Genomic DNA, 26,530 nt, shown 5'->3' with positions numbered 1-26,530 from the left:
TATCAAAAGACTGACAATTTTATGACAACAGAATGTCCAGAACAAAGAATGTCCAGAAACATCCCTAAGCTCAAACAATAGGATAGCCAGGCTGGGGATGGGACAGGAAGCTGGCTTTCATCCACAGGGAAGGTACTGGATAGAGAGAATGCAAGCCTTACCTCAGAAGAGAGGCTTGCTCCACAGAGTCCAGAGGCTGGGGTCTGAGCATCCCTGGGGGACAGTGGCTTGCTTAAAGTTAGCTGCCACTAGGGTTCCTTAGGGTTCCTCAGCGATGGGTCCTCAGCCCCTTTTGCTGTGGGTGGCTGGACTCTGTCAGGGCAGGGCTGCTCCTGGTGGCGGTGTGGCGAAGACGGAGTTGGCGGCGTCCTAGCCCACGTGTGGAAAACCTTCTCTGGGAAAATGGATGTCAGCATGAATGGGGGATGGGGGTAATTTATTGTGCTAGGACCTATCCTGGCTTGGAGCCTGGGGGACAGTCTCATATATGCTAGGCTTTAAAGTGTCATACAGATTCAGGGTGCCTCCCAGTCCCCCACCCTGAGCCCAGAGAAGGGGCTGGGGATATGTTCAGGGGACCTGGTGCCATGGGAGGAACCGTCCGAATCTGAGCACATTAGCTCCTGGAGCGGTGACCTCTTGGAGGACTTCTTTTTCTTTTTTCTGAGTTTCTCTTGTTTGGGCTGTTTCGAATACTCGGGGGTTTCTTCAGTCACGGTCCAGAGGTTGGAAGAGTCACTTGCTTCTATTTCCTCCCTAGAGAGAGAGACAGAGGAGAGGCTGAGGCACGCCCGGACTTGACTGCTACAGGGTGTGTGCAGAAATCTCCAACTCATCTCAGCCTTTGTCCACAGCCTTAGGTGTTTGGACACTTTAGGCTTACTTCATTCAGGTCATGTCTACACAGAGGAGCCCCACACAGAAGGGAAAACCTAGCCATGTGGGCCAGTCCCTACTCAATCAAGACAGTTAATTCAAGCCCAAGTGTCCCAGTGCATGCTTCAGAGAGAGAGCCAACCACTGTCCACCGGCAGCGAGCCAGTCTGGATCTTTCATTACAACCCCCGACCCCCGACTCCCAGCCCCAACCCCGACCATGAATTAGAGCTTTAATGTACAGGCATAGTTTCTTTAGCCCTGGGTTTCTCAAATTATGTGGTTCAAGGTGCATCGTCAGAAACTCTTTCCTAAACGCCAATAGCAATGTAACTTTTAAGTACATTTAATAACAACAACAACAAAAAAAACCCCAAAACAAAAACAAACAAACAAACCACAGGCCTGCCTATGATGTCATAAATCGAGACTTACTTAGGAAATGCACCGGATGGAGCTTATTTACCAAGGAGTGTTGGCTTTTCTTCAGAAAGGGCATCTTGCCAGTGCTATGACTTCATTCTAGCACACTTACCTCAGCCCGATGATACGGCAATTTCTCTTTTAGAACCCGTGTTAAGACTGTGTCAGGCTGTGTGGAGAGCACCAAATACCTGAGATTCAATGGCACCTGACCACCTTTGCCTCCGCTCAGAACCAGTTTTGGTTTTGTCTTTGCCCTAGCTAACTTTGGAGCCTCACTGTTTCCAATCCTTCTAGAAGATGTCAGAGGGAAAAAAAAGACTGAGCTGGGAGAAGCCTTCGAGTTATTTTCAAACAGAAAATTCCATCACTCGAATGACTCTGCAATGGATTAAGATTTTATCAGAATTGATTGTTTTCAAAGATAGCTACGAGACTCTGAAGGAATTCCCGACAGAAGCAAAAAACAAAAACAAACTAACAAAAAAACATTGCCTAAGGAACAGTGAGATTTAAAAAAAAAAAAAAAAAAAAGCAAACCAAACCCCGTGGGCCACACACAAACTATCTTGTGAGGTCTGAGCTCCTGTTGATGTGAAATCTCTGGGAGATCAGGTGCCTAGAGACATATGGAGGCCATGCCTTGGGGTTATGCTGGGGACACCTGCTCTATGAAATCTGAATTCTTATCCTGTCCCTTACTCTGCTACCCCCACTCAAAGCTAACTTGATTCTATTTTGCTTTTCTCCAAGGGCAGACTTTGTAACATACAGCTTCTTACGGGTAAGGGCAAGGGGAAAGGACAGCAGGGTAGGGGTGGGGGATGGAGGAGTGTCCATGTTCTACAAATACAGAGAGTAAGCAGGGACCTGCCTACCTGCCTTCAGGGACTGAGGGAGGAGGGGCAGGGGGACCAAGAAGCTATATATATCTTTCATAGGGACTGGTCACATGAATGAGTTAAAGACCACCTACTAATAGGGTTTTTAGGCAGGCAATAAACAGCAGGTGTCGGTTGTTATAGAAAAAGGTAACAAATTCATTAGTAACTGGGAAAAAGTTACAAAAGAGAATACATTTATTTTCACTTTTGCTATTAGGGTTGTGAATAGGCAAAGAGGACTAGGTACATCCAAGTGAATTAGAAACAGTTGCCTCTGAGAAATAGATTCCAATAGAATTAATATGTTCTCCACTTCTTACATTAAAAATCTCATGCCTGTTTATTTTTGTTTATATGTATGGGTGCTTTGCCTGCATGTATGTCTGTCCACCACATGTGTGCCCGGTGACTGCAGAAGCCAGAGGGAGGGGTAGGATTCCCTGGCACTAGAGATACGGACAGTGCGAGCCACCATGTGAATGCTGAGAATAGAGCCTGGGTCCTGGCAAAGAACAACTAGTGTGCTTAACCACTGAGCCATCTCTCCAACTCCATGTTCCCCACATTTTAAAAAGATGTTTTGCGGCCATTAAACACAATAAAGAAAATCAATAAAGCTTTTGGCTTTGAAGAAAAATGTGAGCAAACACAGCTGATGAAAAAAAAAAAGTCTATACGAATTCGAATCAAAATACGATGATTATTTTGGACACGTTAGACTGTGGATTAAAAGGGGCTGCTGGTTGCTTTTAATTCATAAGATGACTGTGTACTCCTTTTGGAACAAGAACAAAACAAGACAAGTTATCACATAGAACAAAAGGGAGATTTGATCTGGAGAAAGCTGTTTCCGCTTAAAGATTTATTTTTGTTTTCTGAGCATTGTGCCTGCATGTATTTAAGTGCACCGTGTGTGTTCACTAGCAAGGAGACCAGAAGATCATCTGGCTGGAGATTGGCTTGCCCTGTCTACAAGGAGGTACCCTCCCACAGGACTGATGTGCAAGCTTCTACCCTCGCTCTCTCCCTCCCCTTACTCTGCTTCTTGGTCACAACTGCTATGGAGGTAGGAAGGGCTGCCCTGACCCCAGGGACATAGGCCATACCTGTGACTGAACATGAGCCACTCAGTGGCTTTATTTTGTTCAAGCTCACACTAAAGCAGCATTAGGTTAGGTAATGTTTTAATTGTTATAAGTTAAAAGTTGACCAAATACAGGGTTAAGTGTCTCTTATCTGAAATCTTTGGGACTAAAGAGTTCCAGATTTTGGACTATTTGCATTAATGGGATACCTTGCAGATGGAACCTGAGGAACCTGAGTCTAAATGTGAGGTTCAGTTGTGCTTCCCACCTTTATGCACCTTGTGCACGCTAATGTTTACTGTATCTTGGATGTCTCTGAGCTGTGACTGTAGTTAGGTGTGACATTTTCCATTTGTGGCACCAGGTGTGTTCTAAAACAGTTTCCCATCTCTGAGCATGCCAGATTTTGGATTTTTGGATTAGGGACGTCCAATCTATAATATTATAAATAGGATCAAAATGTGTGCACAGTGGGTTAGAGTGAGGAGCCAGTTACCCTGCCTTAATTGGCTCTCTAGAAGTTTCTGGTCTCACTTCTAGGGAGAAAGTTCTGAGAAAGCACGCTACATTGTTTCTAGGGTTAAAATCCAACTCTTCAGTTGATGGAACTTTGCCAATAGACTGGTTCTCCTGCTGGCTCCCAGAGGCCTCTTTTCTACACTGTCCCAGTGTCTCTTTTGCTCTGGAATGATATGATGATGTCTTGTGGGGGGATCAGAAGGACTGAATCGACAGCTGAATTGATGGCACTGATCTGAGAGTCTCTGTGACTTTGAGGACACCACGACCCGTTCCTCGTGGACATGATAATGGCCTTTGTCCTTATGGACGACATAGGTCATCCACAGGCAGATGCTTTGCTGAATTGCTTAGTTTTCAAGGCTTGGCACCGATAGAAAATGGGCTCCCATCTGACTGAGGGATAAAGGAAGCTAACGAAATGCCCAGACTCGCTGGTTTCTAATGCCCAGCTCCCTCTCTCAGGAGGAACCAGGCCACAGTGAGGAAAGTGATGTGTCCACACAAGGCCAGACTGAGCATTCATGTTTCAGTCAGTGAGTTAATCCCAAGGCTGTTGAGCCCTGTCCAGAAGGAGGCTAAGTCACCAGGGAACCACCCTTCCCACAGAGACATAAGCCCAAATCCGTGAAATTCACACAGCTGCTCAAAAGAGAGACAAGGGGAAGCTAATGTTTGTGCAACAGAGAATACTGACCTGACCACAGGTTCAAACAAGCCACCACCAAGTCCTGGGAAATTCTTTTGGCAGTCTCACACACCAGTGTCCCCAAGATCACACAGTGCCAATCAATCAGATTTTTTTTTTCTGGAGTCTAATGAAAATGATTAGTACTACTTGACTTTCCTGAAACCACATTTGGAATATTGTCACTCTTGTTAACTATTGCTATTATGACTGTGAGATCACAAACTTTCTCAAGAGAACATTTTCCTAGAGATCTGACTTGCCCGGACCTTGCTCTGTCAAGTGGGCAGGGTAGACTCCAGCTCTACAGGAGGGATTTGCAGCTAGAGGGCACCAGGTGTCTGAATTCTGCTCAGGCCTGCCAGATGCCCCCAGTCTGGAGATAGCATCGGGACACCTGGTTGAGGTGATTTCCCTGCAGGGAGAAAATCAGAAACCAGAGCATCAGACCTACCAGGTGCCTTCCCCTGCAGCAATCAGAGGCCACAGTGATCTGATTGGAAGGAACAGGATCCCAAGAGAGAAGGCCAGGGACATATCTGCCTGGATGAGGGGAAAGGATTCCAAATGGGGGGTGGTGGGAGAATTCCTCCCACACTGTTTGCTTCTTAGAGTTCCTGAGATCTTGAGAGAAATCACATGTTTTCTTGAAATGAAATGTTCTAGAGCGGTTAGAGAGTATTCTCATTCAGAAAGGTTATGTATGACTCCATAAAACACAGAGAAAGAGGGAAGGTGGAGAAGTCACATCCCCTCAGTAGACCTGTTCAGCAGGTGACACAAGAGGAGGAGAGAAGTCGCTGGCCCCTGTGTCACACATTTCCTGAGGCAAAGGAACAGAGACCGGTGCTGTCCTCCGAGAGGGAGACTTTTGCTAATGGGATGACATATTTTGTAAGCCAATCTTATTAAAGGTCTTTGAGAGTCACTTAGCTGTCAAGCACGGGTTGGAAATGGAAAATTGTGTGAACCCTTGGTGGTCAGTTTTGATCATAGAGATCTTCTGAATAGTCTCCTCCCCATCTTTCTCTGTGTGAAACCCTCCACTGAGGACAGGAGAGGGAACTACCTGTAGGAGGTGCTTGCTGAAGGCCCCAAGAAGGAAGAAGAGAGGATGAGATGGTAGAAATCGAGATGCTGTGCTTGCTGGTCTACCCACAGGTCTGAAAGTGTGGGGCCCTGGCTTGGTAGACACGTATGAATCAATCCCTGAAACTATTGTCCTGTGGGAGTCACGACCCGTGGTACATTTCTTTAATGACATCTGAACATAAATATGAGAATCAAGATTCTCAATCATGGCGGCTTGGTATAACAGTCTGAGGACTCACTACAGACACTCAAAAGGAGATGTTGTGGGTGTTAAGTGAGACTTAGGTACCAGCAGAGGACCCAAGGGTGCACAGAGACTAGAGAACGGCCACATTGAATTGTGGGGTTCAGCCCTGGCTCTAGGAGCAGAGGCTGATTAAGCTCTAGAATTAGGCTGAAAATGGCTTCTGTTTGGGAAAGTTAAACCTAGCTCCTAGAGTGGAAGAACAAGGAAATTCGAGAGTCGATTACTATACCCCCTGTGTGAAGCTCTAGAGGTGAGAGCAGATAATTAGCAGCCAAGAAATTTAAATAAAGCTCAGGGAATGTGGGAAACAACAGTTCTTCTTCACATGGGAAGAACCCACATTTTAATTAAAATGTGATCGGTGATAATGTTGAACTCAGTGGAAATAGTCAAGACCTAGACTAACATTCATATTGCTTTGTCATGGACTAGAATTTAAAGGCTCTTTTTCTCTGAAGGTTCATACGCCGCTGGGTTGGTCTTCAATGTGGCCATTGGAGAGGTGATGAGTCCTTTAAAAGGTGAGACAGTAGGAGACAATTGGGTCATTGGGGACTTGGCTTCTTTAAGAGGTTATTGTGGTCTCCTGGAGTGAGCAGTTTGATGTAAGAACAAGTCTAGCTCCTCCATTGTCTCTAGCTTCTTCATCTCACCATGTTAGCCCCCATGTTCAGATGTGACCAGAAAGGCCCTTACCAGAGGCCAATCGGATAATCAACTGACCTTGAACTTTCAACCTTCAAAACTGAACTACAAACATCTTTTTTAATTTGAAAAGTTCTTAACCTTAGGTCCTTTGTTATAGCGACAGAAAGTAGACTGAGAGACGGTCTAGCATCTAGCACTGGGCAATTTCCCTAAGGAAAACCCACACAGGATGCAGTAGGATCACCCTAGTATTCGGGAGAAGCTAGCTAGGTAGCAGGACATTTCATGATAGTTGGAACACTCGAGTTTAGTCTTAGACTTTCCCAGGTGGCTAAGAAATCGTCTTCTGGGAAAGTAACACATAGTTTATGAAAAGCACAGAGACCTGGTGTTGAGAAGGAGTTAGTATGCCCTGGAGGAGTGACTAGGGATGAGTGAGACCCGGGAGACAGGCTACATCACACTAATAGGAGCCTAAGATGGGCGGCTGGAGAAATGGATTGGTGGTTAAGAGCACCCAGAGGACCTAGGTGCAATTCCCAGCATCCACAGGGTAACTCTAGGTCCAGGGGATCCAACACCCTCACACAGACACAGGAGTGCAAAACACCAAGGCATTTAAAAATAAGAAAGGGAGAGATTAGGATAGGATAAAGAGGGACACAGACAGAGGTGGGGTTTTAGGTGAGAGAGATGGTGCAAGAACACTTTGCATTCAAAGAAGATTAATCGTTGAACCCTCAGGGAACATGCCTGGGTTTGATGAGTTTGGGGCAGGCCTGGGCTGGAGTAGCTCAGGGCAGATGCACAAAGCGCTAGGCCTCCACAGAACTGAAGAACATCTCCAGGCTTGGATCGTAATAACCTGGGGGCACCTTGGGTGTGGGAACCAGCTAGCAGGTTTTGGACAATTCCATGACTCATGGGAGGAGGATGAGCAGAGGCGAGGAGTCCAGGATCAGGAGCAGGGGTGGGGACTACCGGTTCAGTCTCTCTGTGTTGGTGCTCCTGTAATGTTGAGTGAGGGGGTACAGAGGAAGGCTGGGGAGATGGCTTGCTGTGAGAGCAAGATTTGCAGGCAAACCCCTGGCAACAACATACAAGCTAGACATAGCACCATGTGCCTGTAACCCTCGTGTTGAGGAGTGGAGACAGGGAGATACTGGGAGCTCACTGGTCAGCCAATGAGAGATTCTGTCTTTCAAAATAATGAGGAATGTGATAGAGAAAGAACCCAACATCCTCTCAGGCTCTCCAAATGTACAGGCACAAGCATACACACACACACACACACACACACACACACACACACACACACACACACACACACAGAGACACACAGAGACAGAGACACACAGAGACAGAGACACATAGAGACAGAGACACACAGAGACAGAGACACATAGAGACAGAGACACAGAGACAGAGACACACAGAGACAGAGACACACAGAGACAGAGACACATAGAGAGACAGAAAATGATGCACTCTGTGAAATCAGAAGTGTTTCCAGAATCCCCTCACCACTCTTGTTTGAACCCCACACCCACCTCTTCTTTGTGTGACTTTCACTCCGAGGTCATGGTTCTGTGACACCAGCTGAGTGAACTCTTGCCAGCAGCAGGGACTTGGGCCTTAAGTCTCTCCTATGGACACTGGGCCAATCTGCCTGCGTATCTCCGAGTAACTCCCCTGCTTCAGGTGGAGCTTGGTTCATCCCAATGTAGACCCTGGGGACCCCGAGTCACCTGCCAACATACTTATCTGGGATGCCACTTCAGTACCTCACTTCCACCCCCCTGTATGGAAGGGATGGTCAGGGGACAGTTAGGGAATAGTGTCTTCCTTTTTGAGGCAGGGTTAGATGTTTTTATGAAGGACCAGTGAAAACGAGGTTGCCTCTGAGATTACAGTGAGAACCAGCAGCTCAGTGGTAGGACATTGATAATCAAAGAGCTGAGCCTTGTGTCTCCCCTCCTGTCCCCTAGTCTCAGACAGTGCAAATCTCAGCAGTAGAACATTGCTCGTGTACAAATGAGATCCGAGTTGATCCCTGCGAGGTACGAGCTGGGTGTACTCACCCTGTTTGATTGTTCTCGACCAGAGATGATCTTATCATGGAGCAAGACAGAGCATACTTGTTTTGGCTGATCTTAATGAGAGCACTCCGAGGGCAAAATTCCTGCAATTGCACCAAAAGAGGTCATGTCATTGAACCCAGGAAGCCCTTGATCTGTGAACAACATTATTGCAGCTCAAGCCGCATTATCATAGCTACTGGTCATTACCCTGTGGAGGAGGCCATTCAGGAGCAGGTTAAGCTCAGAGCTTTGCATTGCCTTTTTTTTTTTTTTTTCCTGAATTAAAGTCAGTTTTTTCCTTTCTGTCATTCCTCTAAATTCCAGGTCAATTGCTAAGTCTATCCTGGTTAGTTGCAAATGTACACACGCACACTACACACACAGACATACACATACACACACACCACACACACATACACACATACCACATACACAAGAAACACACCACACAAACACACATACTATGCACACATACCACACACACCACACACACTACATGCACACATACACACATATACTACACATACACTACACATGCACATATACACACACTACAGACTACATATGCACATAAACACACACTACACACATAACATACACCACATACACATACACACACTACACACACCACATACACAAGACACACAACACACACACATACTATGCACACATATCACACACCACACACACTACACACATAGTATACATACATACACATACCACACACACTACATGCACACAGCACACTACACACACCACATACACAAGACACACAACACACAAACACACATACTATGCACACATACCACACGCCACACACACTACACACATACTATACATACATACACACACCACACACACTACATGCACACAGCACACATACACACATATACTACACACACACTACACATGCACATATACACACACTACACACATAACACACACCACATTCACATACACACACTACACACACACATTACACACACACACTACACACACATTACACACAGACACCACACACAGACACACAACACAGACACACACTGTACACACACACACACTCACACGCACACACATCTTTTTGCCTCTTGTTACAACCTCAGCCATCTCTTTTCTGGGTAGCTGTGACCATAACCCTGTAGCTAAACGTCCTGCTTTCCCTCGTGAGGTTTCCAGAATCTCTATGAGCATATTTTCCAATGTCCTTTCTCCTGATCATAGCATTCTGGTCCCCAGGGCCTTTTTGCCCTGGGGTGAACAACAAAGTTACTCTCTGGAATCTGAGACCTTTCTTTAAGGACCTCAGGCCATCCTGGGCACATCTCCCCGTTCCCTGAGGCTTGTCTTGGGACGCCATTTTACATGTTCCTGGCTTGCTTGCTCCGGTGTAGATAGTCTCAAGCAGAACTGCGCATGGGGATGCACATCCAACAGATGGACCATGAGGTAGCAGAGGAGGACAGGACTGAGAAGGCACCAGGAGGTGCCTCTATCTACAGGACTGGCAGAGACGCACAAGAAGATACCCAAAAGAGCAGTACTGAGGCTGGGGAGCTGACTCCGTGGATACGGGATTGCTGTGCAAGCTTGCGTGTTGTTTGGGTCCCTAGAACCTATGGAAAGGCTGCATGGGCACTTTTCAGGCGGAGCCAGTATCCCTGGCTGGCTAGATGGGTTGAGTGAACTCCAGATTCCAGCAGGACCCTGCCTCAGTAAATAAAGTGGAAGGTGGTGGAGGCTGAAACTCGGTGGCAGCCTCTGGCTTCTACACACATCTGGACACGCATACAGACACATGTGCATAACGCATACAGAGTATGGGGGAATGTGGGAGGGGGAGAGAAGAAATGTATACAGAGAGAGAGAGAGAGAGAGAGAGAGAGAGAGAGAGAGAGAGAGAGAGAGCCAGCCCACAGTGAGCCTGTCCAGCTCTACCCAAGTGACTCTCCCACATAGAAACAAGAAGACCATGTGCTCTCAGCATGAGCAGAATCCAAACCACAAGGCACTCTAGAGTAGGGGTGTGGACAGCGTGTTCCTCCGTCTTCTGCCCAGCAGGAAAGCCCTTTTTGGGGTGACCACTTACTCTTCGGTTGTTACACTTCAAAACTGTGTAGAATTTCTCTGAAGCCACATTGTGATTTGGAAGAGCTATAACAATGGCGGGGACGTAGAAGTCAAATCCTTTGCTTGTCATGATTTTTGCAAACACGTAATCCCCAACCTGTAGGAGAAAGTCATTTGTTCACAGAGTTCATACATAATTTAATATAAGCTTTTTTCAAGACCACTCCGGATGACTGGCAGGTACCGGTGAGAAAGTCATATAGAGCTTTTCTCTTCTTTTCCTTTTTTCTTTTAATCAGATAAGAAAGGGTTCTGGAATTCTCTAAGCTGATTTGGCCGCACCTACAATTTTTCGAGCACTTTGGAAAACCCAAGGCATTTGGCAGCTGGCAGGGGTCCAGGGATAGTCAGCAAGATGGAGAAGATTCTGGAACTCAGAGAGATTGGCAGAAATGAAGCCAGGGTGAAAGAGTATCTAGGGTGCTTGATATAGGGAGATGGGGACCGTGTCCTCAGTGTTGGAAGGGCTGTCCCCCAGATAAAGGAAGAGTGGATTTGGTGAATGTCAGTCCCACGCATAGACATGAAATCCATGGTGAAGATCACTGTGATAGTTTGTATATGCTTGGTCCAGGGAGTGACACTATTAGAAGGTGTGGCTTTGTTGGAGTAGGTGTGGCCCTGTTGGAGTAGGTGTGGCCTTGTTGGAGTAGGTGTGTCACTGTGGGTGTGAACTTTAAGACCTAACTGCCTGGAAGTCAGTCTTCTGCTAGCAGCCTTCAGATGAAGATGTAGAACTCTCAGCTTCTTCTGCACTCTGCCTGTCTGGATGCTGCCATGTTCCCACCTTGATTATAATGGACTGAACCTCTGAACCTGTAAATCAGCCCAAGTTAAATGTCTTTTATAAGAGTTGCCTTGGTCATGGTGTCTGCTCACAGCAGTAAAACCCTAACTAAGTCATACACAGGTTTAGATGGTTTTTGCAGAAGAGGCTGCCAGGTACCTGTCAGTAATCAGGAGAAGGGTGCTGGAGGTGTGTTGTGCGTTTGAGCCAGGAAGTAGGAAAAGGCCAAGGCTAACCCATCTGATCCCTCCCTGGCTTGCACCGTGCAGGAAACAGCAACACAAGCCTTTGAAAGGCTTTCCTTCTGTTTTGCTGTCCCATCTTGGTGTCAAGATGGTGGCAGGGAGAAGATCCAGACATGGTGTAATGCTTATGCATTTGTAATCAGATGAGAACACATTTGTCTGTCTCTGGGGGCCACTGCATTATGACATCACAGGTCGGCAGCTACAAGCTACAAGGTCACAGAAATCATTGGTTCTATCATAATGGATGCCGTCTTCTGTGCTGAGAGCTTCAGGAGTCTGGGAGCCACATAGTTTCCTTCCCCCTTGAGACAAGTGTCTCCAGATATTATATAGGCCACTCTATGCAGTGACCAGCTACAGAAGAGGGAGTTGACCCATCAGTCACCAGCAGAGAAATTACTAGGTAATGGGGACCAGTAACTAGCTGCTACTTTTCCTGCCCAAACACAAGCTTCCCTGCTGGAGCCCAAGAGGGCCACAAAGTGACCTTGGCATCCTTTGTAATCTAAAATCTGTGGATGGTATAGATCAGTGGTTCTCAGCTTTCCTAACTCTGCAGCCCTTGAATATATAGTTCCTCATGTTGTAGTGACCCCAACCATAAAGTTATTTTGTTGCTGCTTCAAAACTGTAATTTTGCTTCTGCTATGAATCCTAATTCAAACATCTGTGTTTTCTGATGTTTTCTGAATCAGCTATGAAAGGGTCATGTGCCCCACCCATCCCCACCCCCACGCCCAAGGGGTTGTGAATCCCGGGTTGAGAACTGCTACTATAGAGTCCCAGAAGGGATCAGAGAGCAGGTACCTGAAGTTGTGGACAGGGCATGGCGCCCCCAATAGGCGTGATGAAGGAGATGGGTACGACCTTGGTATCACCATACTTGAAGTCTACCAAGGCGTGGGAGGAACTCACACATTTCTTCACAACCCCTGGAAGAGTCAGAGAAAACAAAACCGTGAGGACAGGGGCGGGTTTGCCCCCGCTGTTCTCAGGGCTGGGCCACAGCATACATCTGTTTAAATGAGCACACCCTTTTGATCCGTGCAGGAGGAAGAGAAGAGTCAGTTACAGTTTGTTACCCTCTGGGGCTGAGCGCAAAGGCGAGAAATAGAATGTTCTGGTTTCAGGGGTGCAGGAGGAGTGCTCGATCATTCAGCACCAGCAGCATCTGTCCTGCTGGTTGTTCTGGAAACGTTCCCTATTGGGCACCTCCCATCACCAAATCTCCTTATCTGTTTATTCTAGTCCTATGCCCTGCAGAGACTGAGAGTGGGTGGTTAAATTTCTAAAGGAAAGAGGAAATGTAAGGGCCCAGCTAAATCAACTTTTCACTTAATGTTAGAGAAAGAAAAGGTAACTGGACACATGCCATGGCTTTTCTAAAAACAAAAACAAAAAAGGAAGGAAGGAAGGAAGGAAGGAACAAAGGAAGGAAGGAAGGAAGGAAGGAACAAAGGAAGGAAGGAAGGAAGGAAGGAACAAAGGAAGGAAGGAAGGAAGGAAAAACCAGACCAGCAAGTAGTTTGTCTTTTGGTTATACTCAAAGTAGAACATTGCATCTATCTTTCTAATCTTATATTTTTATCTATTTAGGAATGGGTCTCAGTTTGTAGCTCTGGCTGGCCCAGAACTCTTTAACTAGACCAGGCTAGCCTTGCATTTACAGGGATATGTATGCCTCTTCCCCCTAAGCATTGGGATTAAAGGCGTGAGCCACCATGTCTGGCCGATCATCTTTTTCAGGTATGTGTAGTGCTGTGCCGAGGACCGGGCACAGGGGCCTGTACGTTTAAGGTAAGCATATGTAATTAACAAAGTGTAGCATGTGATTCCGTGCTGTCGGTGCCACAATCTTACCAGGGGTTTGTAAAGACAGGGTAACTGAGGTCCAGGTTGCTGAGTGATTGCTGTCAAACAGCTAATACAGGAAAGAGGGAACTCAGATGTGGGACAGCTTGGGGTTAGCCGGCCAGAAACATATTAAGGGGTACCCCACTTTCTCTGCCCTTTTTTCCCCATTGTAACCTGTACCTATGATGCAGGGTAGAGACCGATATGAGTTTCCTGGTGTAAGTTGCTTCTTGTCATGGATGGCAGGAAGAATGGCCCGGTTTCTATGGTGATAATCTTATCATGTTTGAAATGAATCTTCCTCCTTGCCTGTCAGAGTCTGAATACGCAGGCTATCCACTGGCTGCCCACTTCCACCCTGTAGGAAATAGTCACTTCCTCTCTAGAGAGCCCACATGGAGTCCTCCAATAGATAGGGCCACACGGGACCACCTTGCCATGATCCTAGGATTGCAGTAACAGCAGCCAGGCTGAGTGTGCCCCAGTGTAGACCTATCTTCAGGCGATGGACACCAGTTCCTAACTGCTGTGCCGCTTTCTGCCGATGGCATTTAAACCAGCCATTTTCATGAGGAAGGACTGGGAGGTTTTGAACAGCAGTTATGGGAAAGAGCACCCCCAGTAGATTGTTAAAACCTATTTGAGGGTGAATTACAAACTCATACCGACCACGCGGTCCAAGTTACTGTCACTAAGGTGGACAGATGGACATCAGTCACCGCTGAGCAGGATGGCACCTGGGTGACGTCACCCGGGTTGTCTTCTGGGCAGGAACGTAAACAACTCTAAGCTAAGCTAAATTGAGTAAGGTCGTACCGTAACTGTCCTACCGTTAATGTCGGTGCCGTGAATGTTTACACTTAAAAAAAAAAAAGGTTAAATAAGAGTTCTACAATAAGGAGCTTTGTGTGGTGACACACACCTGACATCTCGGCGCTTGGGAGGCAGAGGCAGGTGGGTCTCTATGAATTTGAAGTCAGTCTGGTCTACAGAGCGAGTTCTGGACCAGCCAGAACTACAGAGTGAGACCTTATCTTTTAAACAAAATAGGAAGCACAAGGGTACATGCGAACCAAATGTAACACATGACTCTGGCTTAGAATCTGTGCCAAAGAGCAAGGCCATTCTCAGAAAAGCAGCAAAGGCACGAGGCACAGAAACGCGGCAGTAACGTGGATTCTCTGAAGGTCATTACTGTGCTTGTGTTAGGACGGCACCCGTGTTTTTGAAAAACAGGGTTGTGATGAGAGCTACCCAACCTCTAAAGTATAGAAAAGACGTGTGTGTGTGTGTGTGTGTGTGTGTGTGTGTGTGTGTGTCTGTCTGTCTGCCTGTCTGTGTGTGTGTCTGTCTGTGAGCAGGTCTGTGTCTGTGTCTATATGTGTTTGTCTGTGTACATGTCTGTGTGTGTTTGTGCTTATGTATGTTTGTGTGTCTATCTATATGTGTGCATGTCTGTGTCTGTGTGTAGGGAAGAAAATTGAAAATGTGCAAAAGTAAAAGATTCAGGACAATAAAATGTGACAAAATGCTGAAAATTAGTAAATCTGGGCAAGGAGAATTTAAGAATTCTCTATTTTCCTTACAACTTTCCTACAATTTTTATTTATTTATGTTTTTTTTTTTTTTTAAGAAAAACTGACTCTGCAGGGGAAGTTGAAGTCTCCAATTTAAAGGCGATTCCTTGACTTTGAACACTGGGAGAAGGTACTTTAGGTGGCTGTGGTGTTAGCCCTGTCTCTCTGTCCCCCGGCCGGGGCGCAAACAGATTGATGCTGGAGCATCTGACATGCTTCACTTCCCTGTCGTCCTGGCGGCGAACAGACCCTAGTCCATAAGCCATTTGCCTGGGACACGGTCCTTTGTATGTTCCACTTAAGAGGCAGGTTCACTTAGGATCGCCTCCATGGTGGAAATTCAGAAAATCGAGATGTCTCCCCAGAAATAGCTTCCTGTGATTCCCCTCTCAGCCCCAAGGAGGGAAACCTCATGCCCATCCCATCTCCTCAGCACAGCATTCTTGGTTCCTTTCTCGTGTATCTCCTCTCATCCAAGCAGCTCCAAGCTCGCTTCCCAGACTTCAAAGCCGAGAGCTTAGTCGACAGTTCTATCCACATGCTGACTAGAAGCCAAATGTTTTGCTGAAGCTATTTCTCACGACCTAGACAGATTATCTAGTTAAATTTGGTTAGGGGCGAGGCTTCTGAACTTTAGGTTTTGGTTCCTTATGGGCCTCTCTAGGGTTTCTCCAAGGTTATCCTTTGCCTACTGACCCTTCTCATGTTTCAATGGCCAGCCTTGAGTTCGAGTTCCAGAAGCTGTGTCTCCATACGGAGTTCCTTTCCAAACTCCAGACTCCAGTGGCTTCTCTAACACTTTCTGTTGGGCACCTCACAGGCACCAACACTTCATATCCAGGTCTTTTATCCATACCATTGAGCCATCTCTCCAGTCTATCCCCGGGCTTTAAACTCGCAATGCCCTGAGAGCAAAATTCAAACTCCTATACTTAACCTCCCTGAAAAGTTTTATCGCCAACACAGCTCGACACAAGCTAGAGTCATCTGAGAGGAGCAGCTTCAATTGAGGAAATGCCTCCATAAGATCAGGCTGAAGGCAAGCTTGTAGGGCATTTTCTTAATTAGCGGTTGACGTGGGAGGGTCCGTCCCGTTGTGGGTGGTGCCACTTCTGGGCTGACGTTCCTGGGTTCTATAAGAAAGCAGGCTGAGCAAGTCACAGGGAGCAAGCCAGGAAGCAGCACCCCTCCATGGCCTCTGTATCAGCTTCTGCCTCCAGGTTCCTGCCCTCTTTGAGCTCTTGGCCTGACTTCCTTCAGGGATGAACAGTGATGAAACAGTGTAAGCCAAATAAACCCTTTCTTCCACAACGTGCTTTTGGTCGTGGTGTTCCGTTGCAGCAATAGAAACCCTGACTAAGACAGCCTTAGTGTTTATCCGCGATCTCTTGTGTCCCAGGTCCTGGCCAGAGTTGCTTTCCTATCTCCAGACGAAATATCAATCCTCACCGCTAGCTCTGCCGGATATTACTTTCACTGCTCACTATGCCCCTTTCGTGGCTCCATTCTAAATGCTCCTGGCTGATTCCTGCAGGAACCGCATCTTGTGGGATGTCTGGGGTACGTCTTTCAAGTCAACTCGGTTAGTCTGTCTGTCTTTCCTGAGATGTGTCCCTCACAGTCCAGCTTGCAGCCTTTCTTCTAGATGAATCTAATGGGATCTCCTCCTTCCTCATGGCCTCCTCGTGTCTTGTTTCCGAGGGGCTTTTCCTGAGCCACCCGATTTAGAATTGCGGCCTCCTCTACGACACATTCGATTCTCTCTCTGGATCCATTTATTTTTTCCCCTCCCTTACAGTACTGTATTTAACAGACTATGCATTTTTACCGTTTACTTTGGGGCTGCCTATGTCTCTTGGTAAAAAGCAACTTCCCTGAAGACAAGAATATTCATGAATTTGTTCACTGTATCACACAGGCCCTTCTGGGGCTGACGAGATGGCTGGGGAAGTTAAGGCGCTGGCGGTCAAGCCAGACGACCTGAGTTTGATCTCCATAACCCATGTGGTAGAAGCAGAAGATAAAGTTTTCCAAGTTGTTCTCACAAGCGCGCGTGCACACACACACACACACACACACACACACACACACACGCATGCACGCCTGCCCCTACTCCACAAATAAAACAAATAAATGTAGACGGGCATGTTCAGAATAGTATACACATGTGTAACACAGTAGGCTGCAGTAGAAATTGTTCACTATGCAAATGAGAGGTGAGAAGAAATGTCATTTTCTAGTACTCTTTCGCCTCACATACGGGGAGGAGAAGAAGCACTGTTTTGAGAAGCAGACTATCTTAGTACACGTGAAATGTCCGTGTTCTGGGGAGGGCTCAGGGCCGACTGACCCCTCTGCTCCCCGGTGCCATGTTCGTTAGTGAACGCGTCTGAAGGGCTTACCTGGGAAATAGAAGCCGTTCTCCTCACATCTGGCAATAACCTTCTGGCCTTTGAGAGGGTCTAGCTTTGATTTGATTTTCTTTGTTGGATACCCTTGCAATTTATGCTGCTGAAAGAGCGACAGTAAGAACTGATGAGCCGTAGGCAACATAGTAAAACCATGAAATGTAGGCAGCCCGTGGTCGCCTCTGCTCCTTCGGGACACCTCTGCCCTGTGTTAATTAAAGATCTTCTGCTCCATCTTCATCATCATCTCCTCCTCCTCTTCCTCCTCTACCTCCTCCTCTTCTCTTTCTCCCCCCTCCTCCTCCTCTTCCTTATAACTTTATTCTTTTTCTCATTCATTCATTCATTCATTCAGGTTACATCTCAATCCCAGTCCCCCCTCCACTCCAGGCCCCCCACCTCACACAGCCCCTTCCACCCCCAACCCTCCCTTTCTTCCCTGATAAGGGGCGAGGCGCTCCCTGAGCACCAACCCACACTGGAACATCAAGTCACCGCAGGACAAGGCACATCCTCTCCCACTGAGGCCAGCCCAGGTAGCCCTGCTAAGGGAACAGGATCCACAAATAGGCAACAGAGTCAGAGACAGTCCCCACTCCAGTGGTTGGGAGACACACACAAGGACCAACCTACACATCTGCTAGATATGTGCAGGGGGCCTACATCTAGCCCATGTATGTTCTTTGATTGACGAGTCCATCTATGGGAGGTCCCAAAGGTTCAGATTAGTTGACTTAGTCTTTTTGTGGCGTCCTTGTTCCCTCTGGCAATGACCCTTTGCATAAGGGTTCACTTGGAACTCTATCTATCTATCTATCTATCTATCTATCTATCTATCATCTATCTATCCATCCATCCATCATCTATCTATCCATCTATCTTATCATCCATGTATCTATGTATCTATGTCTATTATATATATAATATATATATAATATATAATATATATATTATATATATATATATCGGTGGTGGATGCTGCCAATATATATATATATATATATATATATATATATATATATATGGCTTAGAGTGAAAGAAAATTGGATAACTGATTGAAGAAAAGGGAGCCTTTTTAAAAAAGATTATACCTACAACTAGAATTCTTAGGGTTCTGGATGGCTTCATAGCCAGACAGCAGACCACTTAAGAGCTGTGGCCCAAACTGCTGTCAACCTAGAACTGTGAGGAGACTGTACCTTCAACAGAGAAGCCAATCCACAGTTAGCATCTCTGAGAGAGGAGTAAAAACACAGGGTTTGTAGAAACACAGTGGCCCGGCCCACTCTCCATGACAAAGACAACCCCTTGGAAACTTAGCTGCACAGAAAAGAAACACGTGGGCACCTGACTGGGTTATCCTTAGTCCTCACTCCTCCTGGCTGGGATATCAGCCTAACAAGAGGGCAATGGCACATGTTTTCAAAGTTCTTGAAGAAAATTCCAATTTGGAATTCTAAATCCCAGCAAACTACTGATCAAGTCAAACAGCAGATTGAACATAAAATCATCTCCTTGAGCAGAAGTGTTTCCATCCAGTTCATCTTGCCTTAGGAAATGTACTTCAGCCAAATGAAGGCATGAAGCAAGAAAGAACAATGTGGAAAGTCTAGAATGTAGATCTACTCCAAGAGAACAAGAGGAGAAGTCTCCGGGGGACAGACAGATGTGTGTGGTCAGACCAGTTAGGAAGTCTTAGGGGGTAAAGGGTAGGGACACAGGAATCTTGAAAATACATACATATATGCATACACACACAGGTAAAGCCATGCATGTAAATCTAATGCAGTGAAACTAATGACTTAAATACAGACAAGATTGTAGTACAACCTTACATAGCAAGACACAAAGGTTAAAGAAATCATTTTCCCTTGATCCTATTAGCAACTTTTAATCCTTTAGCTATAAGTCTCTCAGAGGGGTCCACGTGCTCCTAACCTACAGCTTACCTTGGTATTGGGCAATATAATTACAACAATGCAGACGCTACTTTGTGGATTTAAAAAAAAATTAAGTGAAACTTTGGAAGTGCACCCCACCAATACAGTGTTCTAAAGACAGCTTTTGGGAGGTGGACCTGCAAGCAGAAACAAAACCCTGGTACAGAGGTGACCACCATGCAGAGTCAGGAGGTAAAGAAGAAATCTGATGCATCCAGAAATACAGGCTTTGGCCCAGGAGATAAAATATTGCAAAATGCAAGTAGGAGAAGGGGACGAGGAGTCATTTTCACAGAGTTAAATGAAAGGTATTGATTTGGTTCCATGATAATAATTTGATATTTCTTAAATAGTACCTTTACCATATAGCTGATCAATAGGGGTAATCTCACTACGCTAAATGGAACCTTAATAGCCATGCAAAGACTTACAAGCAAGCTTCTTTGGAAGCTGTACATTCTCTGAGCCAATCAGTCTATCAAGGAGAGTGGCCCGACAGCCCTGGATGCACTGTATGAATTGGTAGCATCGGTGGTGGATGCTGCTTCCTTATTCCTGGGGTTCCATTCAGAAAACAACAAAAAACAACAACAAGAATCCCAAGCCCTTGTGGGAAGCTCAGAATGGCTCCCTGCAATCTGAAAATGGCCTCAGGAGGATGAGCCTGCACCAAGAGACATACAATAGGACGCCAAGTGTCCTGTGAATGAGCAGCATCTCCCAGCCTTGCCAGGAAAACCACATGTTTCCCACCTACCATGCTCAAAGGACCACTCTCTTCCAATCGTCCTGGGCCCTACTAACATGGAAATACTAGTGACTCCCACTTACTACTTAAGTTTCCAACCGCTCTTGTCCATTGTCAAGAATTTCTTCCAGTCTACTCCACAGCATGTGATTTTATGGAAAGGGCACCCATGGGGATTTCTTAGGGTACCATTGTACCCCAGCAAGTCTGACCAGACTTACAAAGCTGAGTCGCCAAGGAGCCTATGCTGACGATGCTTTGTGGAAGGACAGATCATCGGGGCTGTTAGACAAGCTGTTCCCTCAGCCAGAATATTCGTGACTTTGTTCTAGAAACATGAGAGCCGCTGCCTCCGACCCTGGCTGACAGCTTTAGAGGGGCCGTGTGGTCTACACCAAAGAACGCCACGCCCGTCTCACTCTTGCCTGACCTCAAGCAGGTGCATGTTCAGAATACAAACCAACACTAGACTTCTACAAAGAAATCCCTAGGATGCGAGCGTCAGAAGAAACAGAGAGACCAGGAAACACTGGTCGACATAGCTCTAAGCATGGACCCCAAAGAAGGGGGGCAAACCAGTGACCACTGGGCACATGCTACAACCTTGATTACAAAATCCAGAGAATACATTGATATTTTTTTCTCGGATCCAATCACCAGGTGATGTATGCCAAGGTCCCCAAAGATGCCACCCTCTTACCACGCCATTGCCTCTTTCCTGTTCACGTTCTTGGGATTAGGCTGCTAGAAACAGTAAAGTTACAGAACACTTGGTGCTTTTAACGTTCCCCTTCAGTGATAGCATGCTTCCATAACAGTTGCACTGAGAACTCTCACTAAATGTTCTCGTTCTTTGGAATCACTAAACTCTACCTCCAGGATCCCAAAATCACTCCAGCAGCAGCCCAGTTCGCTTATCGGTGCCTGCCGTGTCCTTTGGTCAAGGAAGTCTGTGACTGCTGTGATTAAGATAATGCATGGAGGGCCAGTGTGCTTTCGCCCTTCTCTCTAGGGTTCCCAATTATGAGAACAGAAGCTTTGCAAACTATCTTTGTGACTAATAATTCAACTCCATTCGGAGGCTTGGCGAATGGGACAGAGCCAGCATGGAGCCTCTCCCATCTCCTCTCTTGCAGATTTTCCAGGGTCTTCCTCCAACCCTAAGGACATCCAAGGTCTTCACTTTGTGAAGAGCTATTATGATGCTTAGGGAATGTTACAGGGGTGGAAGCTAAAACAGATGGCCCTCATTCCTCCCTGGATGCCAGGGGTGCTCTGAGCTCTGGAGGAGACTTAATTACTGAAGGCAAGGCCTCCCAGCCCAGTGCTCCCAGGCCAGTGCTCCTGGCCCAGTGCTCCCAGGCCAGTGCTCCCGGCCCAGTGCTCCTAGCCCAGTGCTCTGCTCCCAGCCCAGTGCTCCTGGCCCAGTGCTCCCAGCCCAGTGCTCCCAGGCCAATGCTCCTGGCCCAGTGCTCCCAGCCCAGTGCTCTGCTCCCAGCCCAGTGCTCCTGGCCCAGTGCTCCTAGCCCAGTGCTCTGCTCCCAGCCCAGTGCTCCTGGCCCAGTGCTCCCAGCCCAGTGCTCTTAGCAACTTCAAAGGCTATCATGAAAAGAAGAACCCCAAAATGTCTTAATTATTCAATGCTGAAAGTCACTGAAGCTTGGGGATCTGTCACATGGATGTTACTGATGCTCCTTTGATGTCACTGCCGGGTATGTGACCTAACATCTGCTTATACACGTTTCTCACACAACACTATGGTGTACAAATACACTCTGGGTCTTTAGGAAAAGTTCTCAAGGCACTTGTCTCTACCCACTCATCCCCAAACACATTCTTTGCTCTTCTTCTCTGAGGGGCCTGCTCTGTATAGACAGATGCTTTTCCGCACCAAGGACTAGACCCTGTTTTCCTCACAGGTCCTGGAACAGCCGGCCATGGGAGGCACTGGCTGAGAACAGAGGGGAAAGGAGAAAAATCAGAGTAGTGGTTTCTTGTCCCTCCCCTGCTCTTGGTTTCTGGCTTTCACCGTCCCTTGCTGCTGCTGCTCTCTTTGTGTCGCAGTGGTTCCTGCTGACTGACTTGGCCTACCTTCATGTGGCTATAGCCCCTTAATTAATGCAGACTGACTGAATGGCAGTTTCCTCTCTGGACTCTGTCGATAAGTTCTCCATACTCAGTTCTCCCCATCCAGATAAGCAGGCACCACCACCCCCAAACCTACTTTTGATAGTTGGGCAGCATCTACGCCTAGAGAGCATCTGTGAGGCAGGGGAGTGCTGGGATCCATTCAGCGAGAACCCTCCAGTGAGGAGGGAAGGCTTTAGCAGTAGAAGGAAGGGGCAACGTGGGTGTGGCTTCTGCCGCCTTGGGGATCATGAGAGGTGAGAGCTCATTCTCAGGACAAGGTACCAACCAGTCAGAGAATTTCTTTTGGCCAATGTTATTTGTGGGGTGTTTGCATGCGTGCACTCGTGCGTGCGTGCGTGCGTGCGTGTGCACGCACATGCACGTGCGTGGATATGGCGTCTTCCTTTGATTTCCCCAGTGTCCTGTGCTGAGAACTCTAGCTGCTGCGTGGTGCACTGCCATTGCAGTGTTGGCGGAGTTTCCTCTCTCACCCTCCCTCCCTTCCACCTGCCAGTCCGTCTGAGATTTTGGCTGATTGAGGCCTTCACGCCAATACACAATTAGTTCACATTGCACTGCTGTCTGGGGATAAGGTGGCTGGTTTTCACCTGTCGCTCTTTCTCAGACGACAATGTCATCAAGGCATAGCCATGATCTGTGACTCCCCCAGCTTCATGGGAGGAGGTCTTACACTCTCAGAGGATGTTCTTAGTGCTAGAGGTCAAGCGCTTCCCACCAGATTCAGAGACCGGCAGAACAGACTGATGATTTCACTGTGGCATGAGAAAGGCTCACTAGCAGGGTTAAGTGATCTTTCTTTTCCTCTAGAAGAGGAAATTTAAAAACCACAGACAAAATGGGTTTTAATGCATGAATAACAACTGGTTCCGCTACTATCTGGAAACAAAGATATATATGTTTATCTGATATATATATATATGCATATATATATATATGCACATACACACACACACACACACACACACACATACAGTTCAGAGAAGTTTCTCTGCCAGGTCTCCCTACCCAGCATTCCTTTCATGCATAGAACCCAAGTCACAACCTAGCAGAAGGTCCTCAGAGGCACATGCTCTCTCCCAGTTGAACCTTACCCAACCTCACTCACACCTCTCCCCTGTCTGGAAAGCGTTTTGTAGAGCAGCACACTGAATCCATCATGCACATAAAATCTACAGACCAGATTCCTCATTTGTCATGCCTTTGAGAAGCACACATATGCAGCCAGCTGTGTGGGCATATCCCCAAGGCTTTGTCAGGGCTGCCGATGACAGGTTCCCACAACTTTAAAGAGATTTCATGCCTCCAAATCGTCCAAGGTGGTCAGGGCCGTGGGGATAAAGAGGGCCGTGGATCTTTTTAGTTGTGGATTCTGGAGGAGTTGCTATGAGAACAACCTTCGTGTCTTAGGGAGATGCTCAGGACAGTACACTTGAGCTTTCTTAGACTGGGCTCCCATGGGGCCTACGGAAAGTCAGCAATAATTTTCTGAGCCCCTCACAGCTCAGCTTTGGGGCTATGGAGTTAAAAATGTGCGATCCTGAAAACAAGGTGGTACTGATAAAATGAGGATTCGGGGAGTTTCAGACTCAAGGTTTATTCTTTCCTTTCGTGGTCAGCGAGCCAAGCATCTGCCTCTGGGGAGGTCCTAAAGCTGGTGGATTATGGATCGCAGGGGAAACCATTGGGCGCTCCCACACAGAACCTGCAGGGTGCTTACCAGACTGGGAAGCATAATGGTTATCATCTTACATCTGGTCTGCAGCCAGCCAGGGACTGTCAGGAAGCCTGGGGGTGAAAAGCAAGCCCAGCTTTGGGAAAACTGTGACGCCATCCCAGAGAGCCGAAGGGATAGCTGCGGATACTGGCACCTGGCTGCAGCACAGACTGTGGGAAAGCCTCAGGTCTCAGACTCCATTGTGGACCAAGCAGAGTGGCCACAGCCTTCGGAACACTCGTGGGCGTTTCTCACAAACGCCCTTGGGAAGGACCTTGGTTATGGCTATGCGTCAGCAAACTCTGTGGGGTGGGGGGGAAGGCCTTAGGGGTTGAAAGCTTCTTCTTCTCTAACTTTTTACCATTGTTCCAAGTCACTGCCCTCTGCTAAGGACGTTTAGAATGAGCCTATGCATATGTATGAAGAGGTTGGAGTGACTTGCATGGATGATGGATGTTTCTTCCACTGCAGGATCTTAAAGGGCCTGTAACCTGGCCTTTGCTATCGTGAGCTTTGCTCCCACCAAAGATTTTTACCTTGGATCTTGGCCTTACTGGTGGGCTATGAGGTCAGATTAGTTGGCATGATAAAAATGGAATTAAAACAATCTTAGAAATATTGCTTTAAGGAAACGATGTATGGGATTTTTCCATTGCAGAAGGTCATGCCAAAAAGTAGAGAGGTCAGACGTTATGGAGGTAAGATGTCAGATGCCCCTCCTCATTCATTTCTTTAAGGGAAATTGTGCTGAGCATGGAGGATGTCCTCCAACAGAGAGTGTGGGCTTCAGAACCCAATTAAGGGGAAGGAAGGCTGAGTTATGAGTGCTGTGGTGTGTCCGCATCATATTACACAGACTCAATATCTTCCCCTCTGCTTGTCTGCACCTCAGGTTGGGGCCATCATTCTCTCCTTGTCTTCTGATGAATATCTGGAAGTCAACGCCTCTCCTCCCTGTACTGGCTCCCTGGGCATCTCCTCACCCCTTTGCTCACTGCATACAGGCATTTGCTCCCACAATTCCATTGATACTCTCCTGGATGATGTCACCAGATGTGCAGCCTCTTGCTAAGTTGAATAGTTTTGGGATACCATTCTGTTTGATGTTTAAAAAACTCACTGAATATACATACATACATACATACATACATACATACATACATACATACACATTTTAGACAGGACTTCTAGCTTAGTTCTTGTTCTATTGTTGTGAAGAGACACCGTGTCTGAGGCAACTCATAAAAGCAAGCAGTTAGTTGGGGGCTTGCTTACAGTTTTAGAGGCTTAGTCCATGATTATCACGGGGGACAGACACATGGTGAGAACTACATCCTTATCCACAGGCAGAAAGGGAGAGACAGAGAGACAGAGAGAGATATTGAGATTGGGTCTGGTGTAGACTTTTGACACCTCAAAGTCCCCCCCACCCCTTGACACACTTCCTCCAACAAAGCCACACCTAATCCTTCTAATCTTTTCAAACAGTTCCACCCCCTGATGACAGAAGCCTATGGAGTCCATTCTTATTCAAATCACCATAGTTTCACTAGGCTAGCCCATTCTTGCCTAGGTCTTCTGAAGTCGAGTAGCTGCCTTTGAACCCACAGGGATCTGCTTGCCTCTGCCTCCTGGGTGCTGAGATTAAAGGCGTAAGCTGCCATGCCTGGCTATTGACAAGACTTTTAATAATGGAAGGCGCATAAAGGTCAGTGCGGATGAGTTTATTTACTGTTGGCACTTGGTACTATCTACTGTCTGTTGGGAGGGCTAGATGTGGTTGGCTGATTAGTACTTTGATTGTTCAGCTCTCAAGTCAAGGAAACTCCAGGGCTTGGAGAGGCTTGGGTACAGCAACACATTAGCTGGGGCAGTCTGACAGCCAGGGCTCAGAACCTAACAAAATACCTCAAGCGGATACACCATGGGACTTACAAAAGCACAAGGAACTGGCTAAAACTGTAAACAAAAACAAAAACAAAATGACAACAGAAACGATCCAAAAAGAAATAGTTGTGTAAAGAGTTAAATCCGTCATGTTATCTGTCCACTGGTGATGTCGTCTGAAGACTCAGCAAAGCCACAGATGATGCTAAGTTCAAGGCCAAATATAAGACGGTTACAGGCTTTCTGACTGGGGGGGGTAGGGTGGAGATTTATTTAAGGAGGAAAAAAGATCAACAGGAAACGCTCCAAACGGTACTGACGAGGCAGTGAGATCATGAGTTTGGTGGGCTTTCAGTACTGAAAACCTGAATGTCCTCTCTACCTAACAACCCACCAGGTCTTAATACTCTTACTTTAATTAAATAATAAAAGGAAGTTGAAAGGAATGGGAAAAACTAGCCGAGACTGACTAAAGATAAGTAGTGAGATCTGAGATTTGGATCAGAGTCCAGGCGTTTGTTTTGTTTTTTAAAGATTCCATCTTCT

The 26,530-nt window shown here is 46.8% G+C and overlaps 1 protein-coding gene across 1 annotated transcript in view; it reads right to left on the bottom strand.

The window, feature by feature from the left end:
* Window positions 1-315: 315 nt before the first annotated feature.
* The window catches only part of Vwa3b (von Willebrand factor A domain containing 3B), a 162,773-nt gene continuing 136,558 nt past the window's right edge, over window positions 316-26,530 (bottom strand). Inside the window, 6 exon segments of the mRNA XM_032899725.1 lie at window positions 316-394; window positions 580-756; window positions 8,544-8,644; window positions 10,630-10,767; window positions 12,513-12,637; window positions 17,539-17,647. Of these exon segments, the coding sequence (XP_032755616.1) occupies window positions 316-394; window positions 580-756; window positions 8,544-8,644; window positions 10,630-10,767; window positions 12,513-12,637; window positions 17,539-17,647 (729 nt within the window).

This window comes from Rattus rattus, chromosome 4 (genome assembly GCF_011064425.1).
Source record: "Rattus rattus isolate New Zealand chromosome 4, Rrattus_CSIRO_v1, whole genome shotgun sequence".
Lineage (NCBI taxonomy): Eukaryota > Metazoa > Chordata > Mammalia > Rodentia > Muridae > Rattus > Rattus rattus.
This window is presented reverse-complemented; position numbering and strand designations above follow the sequence as displayed.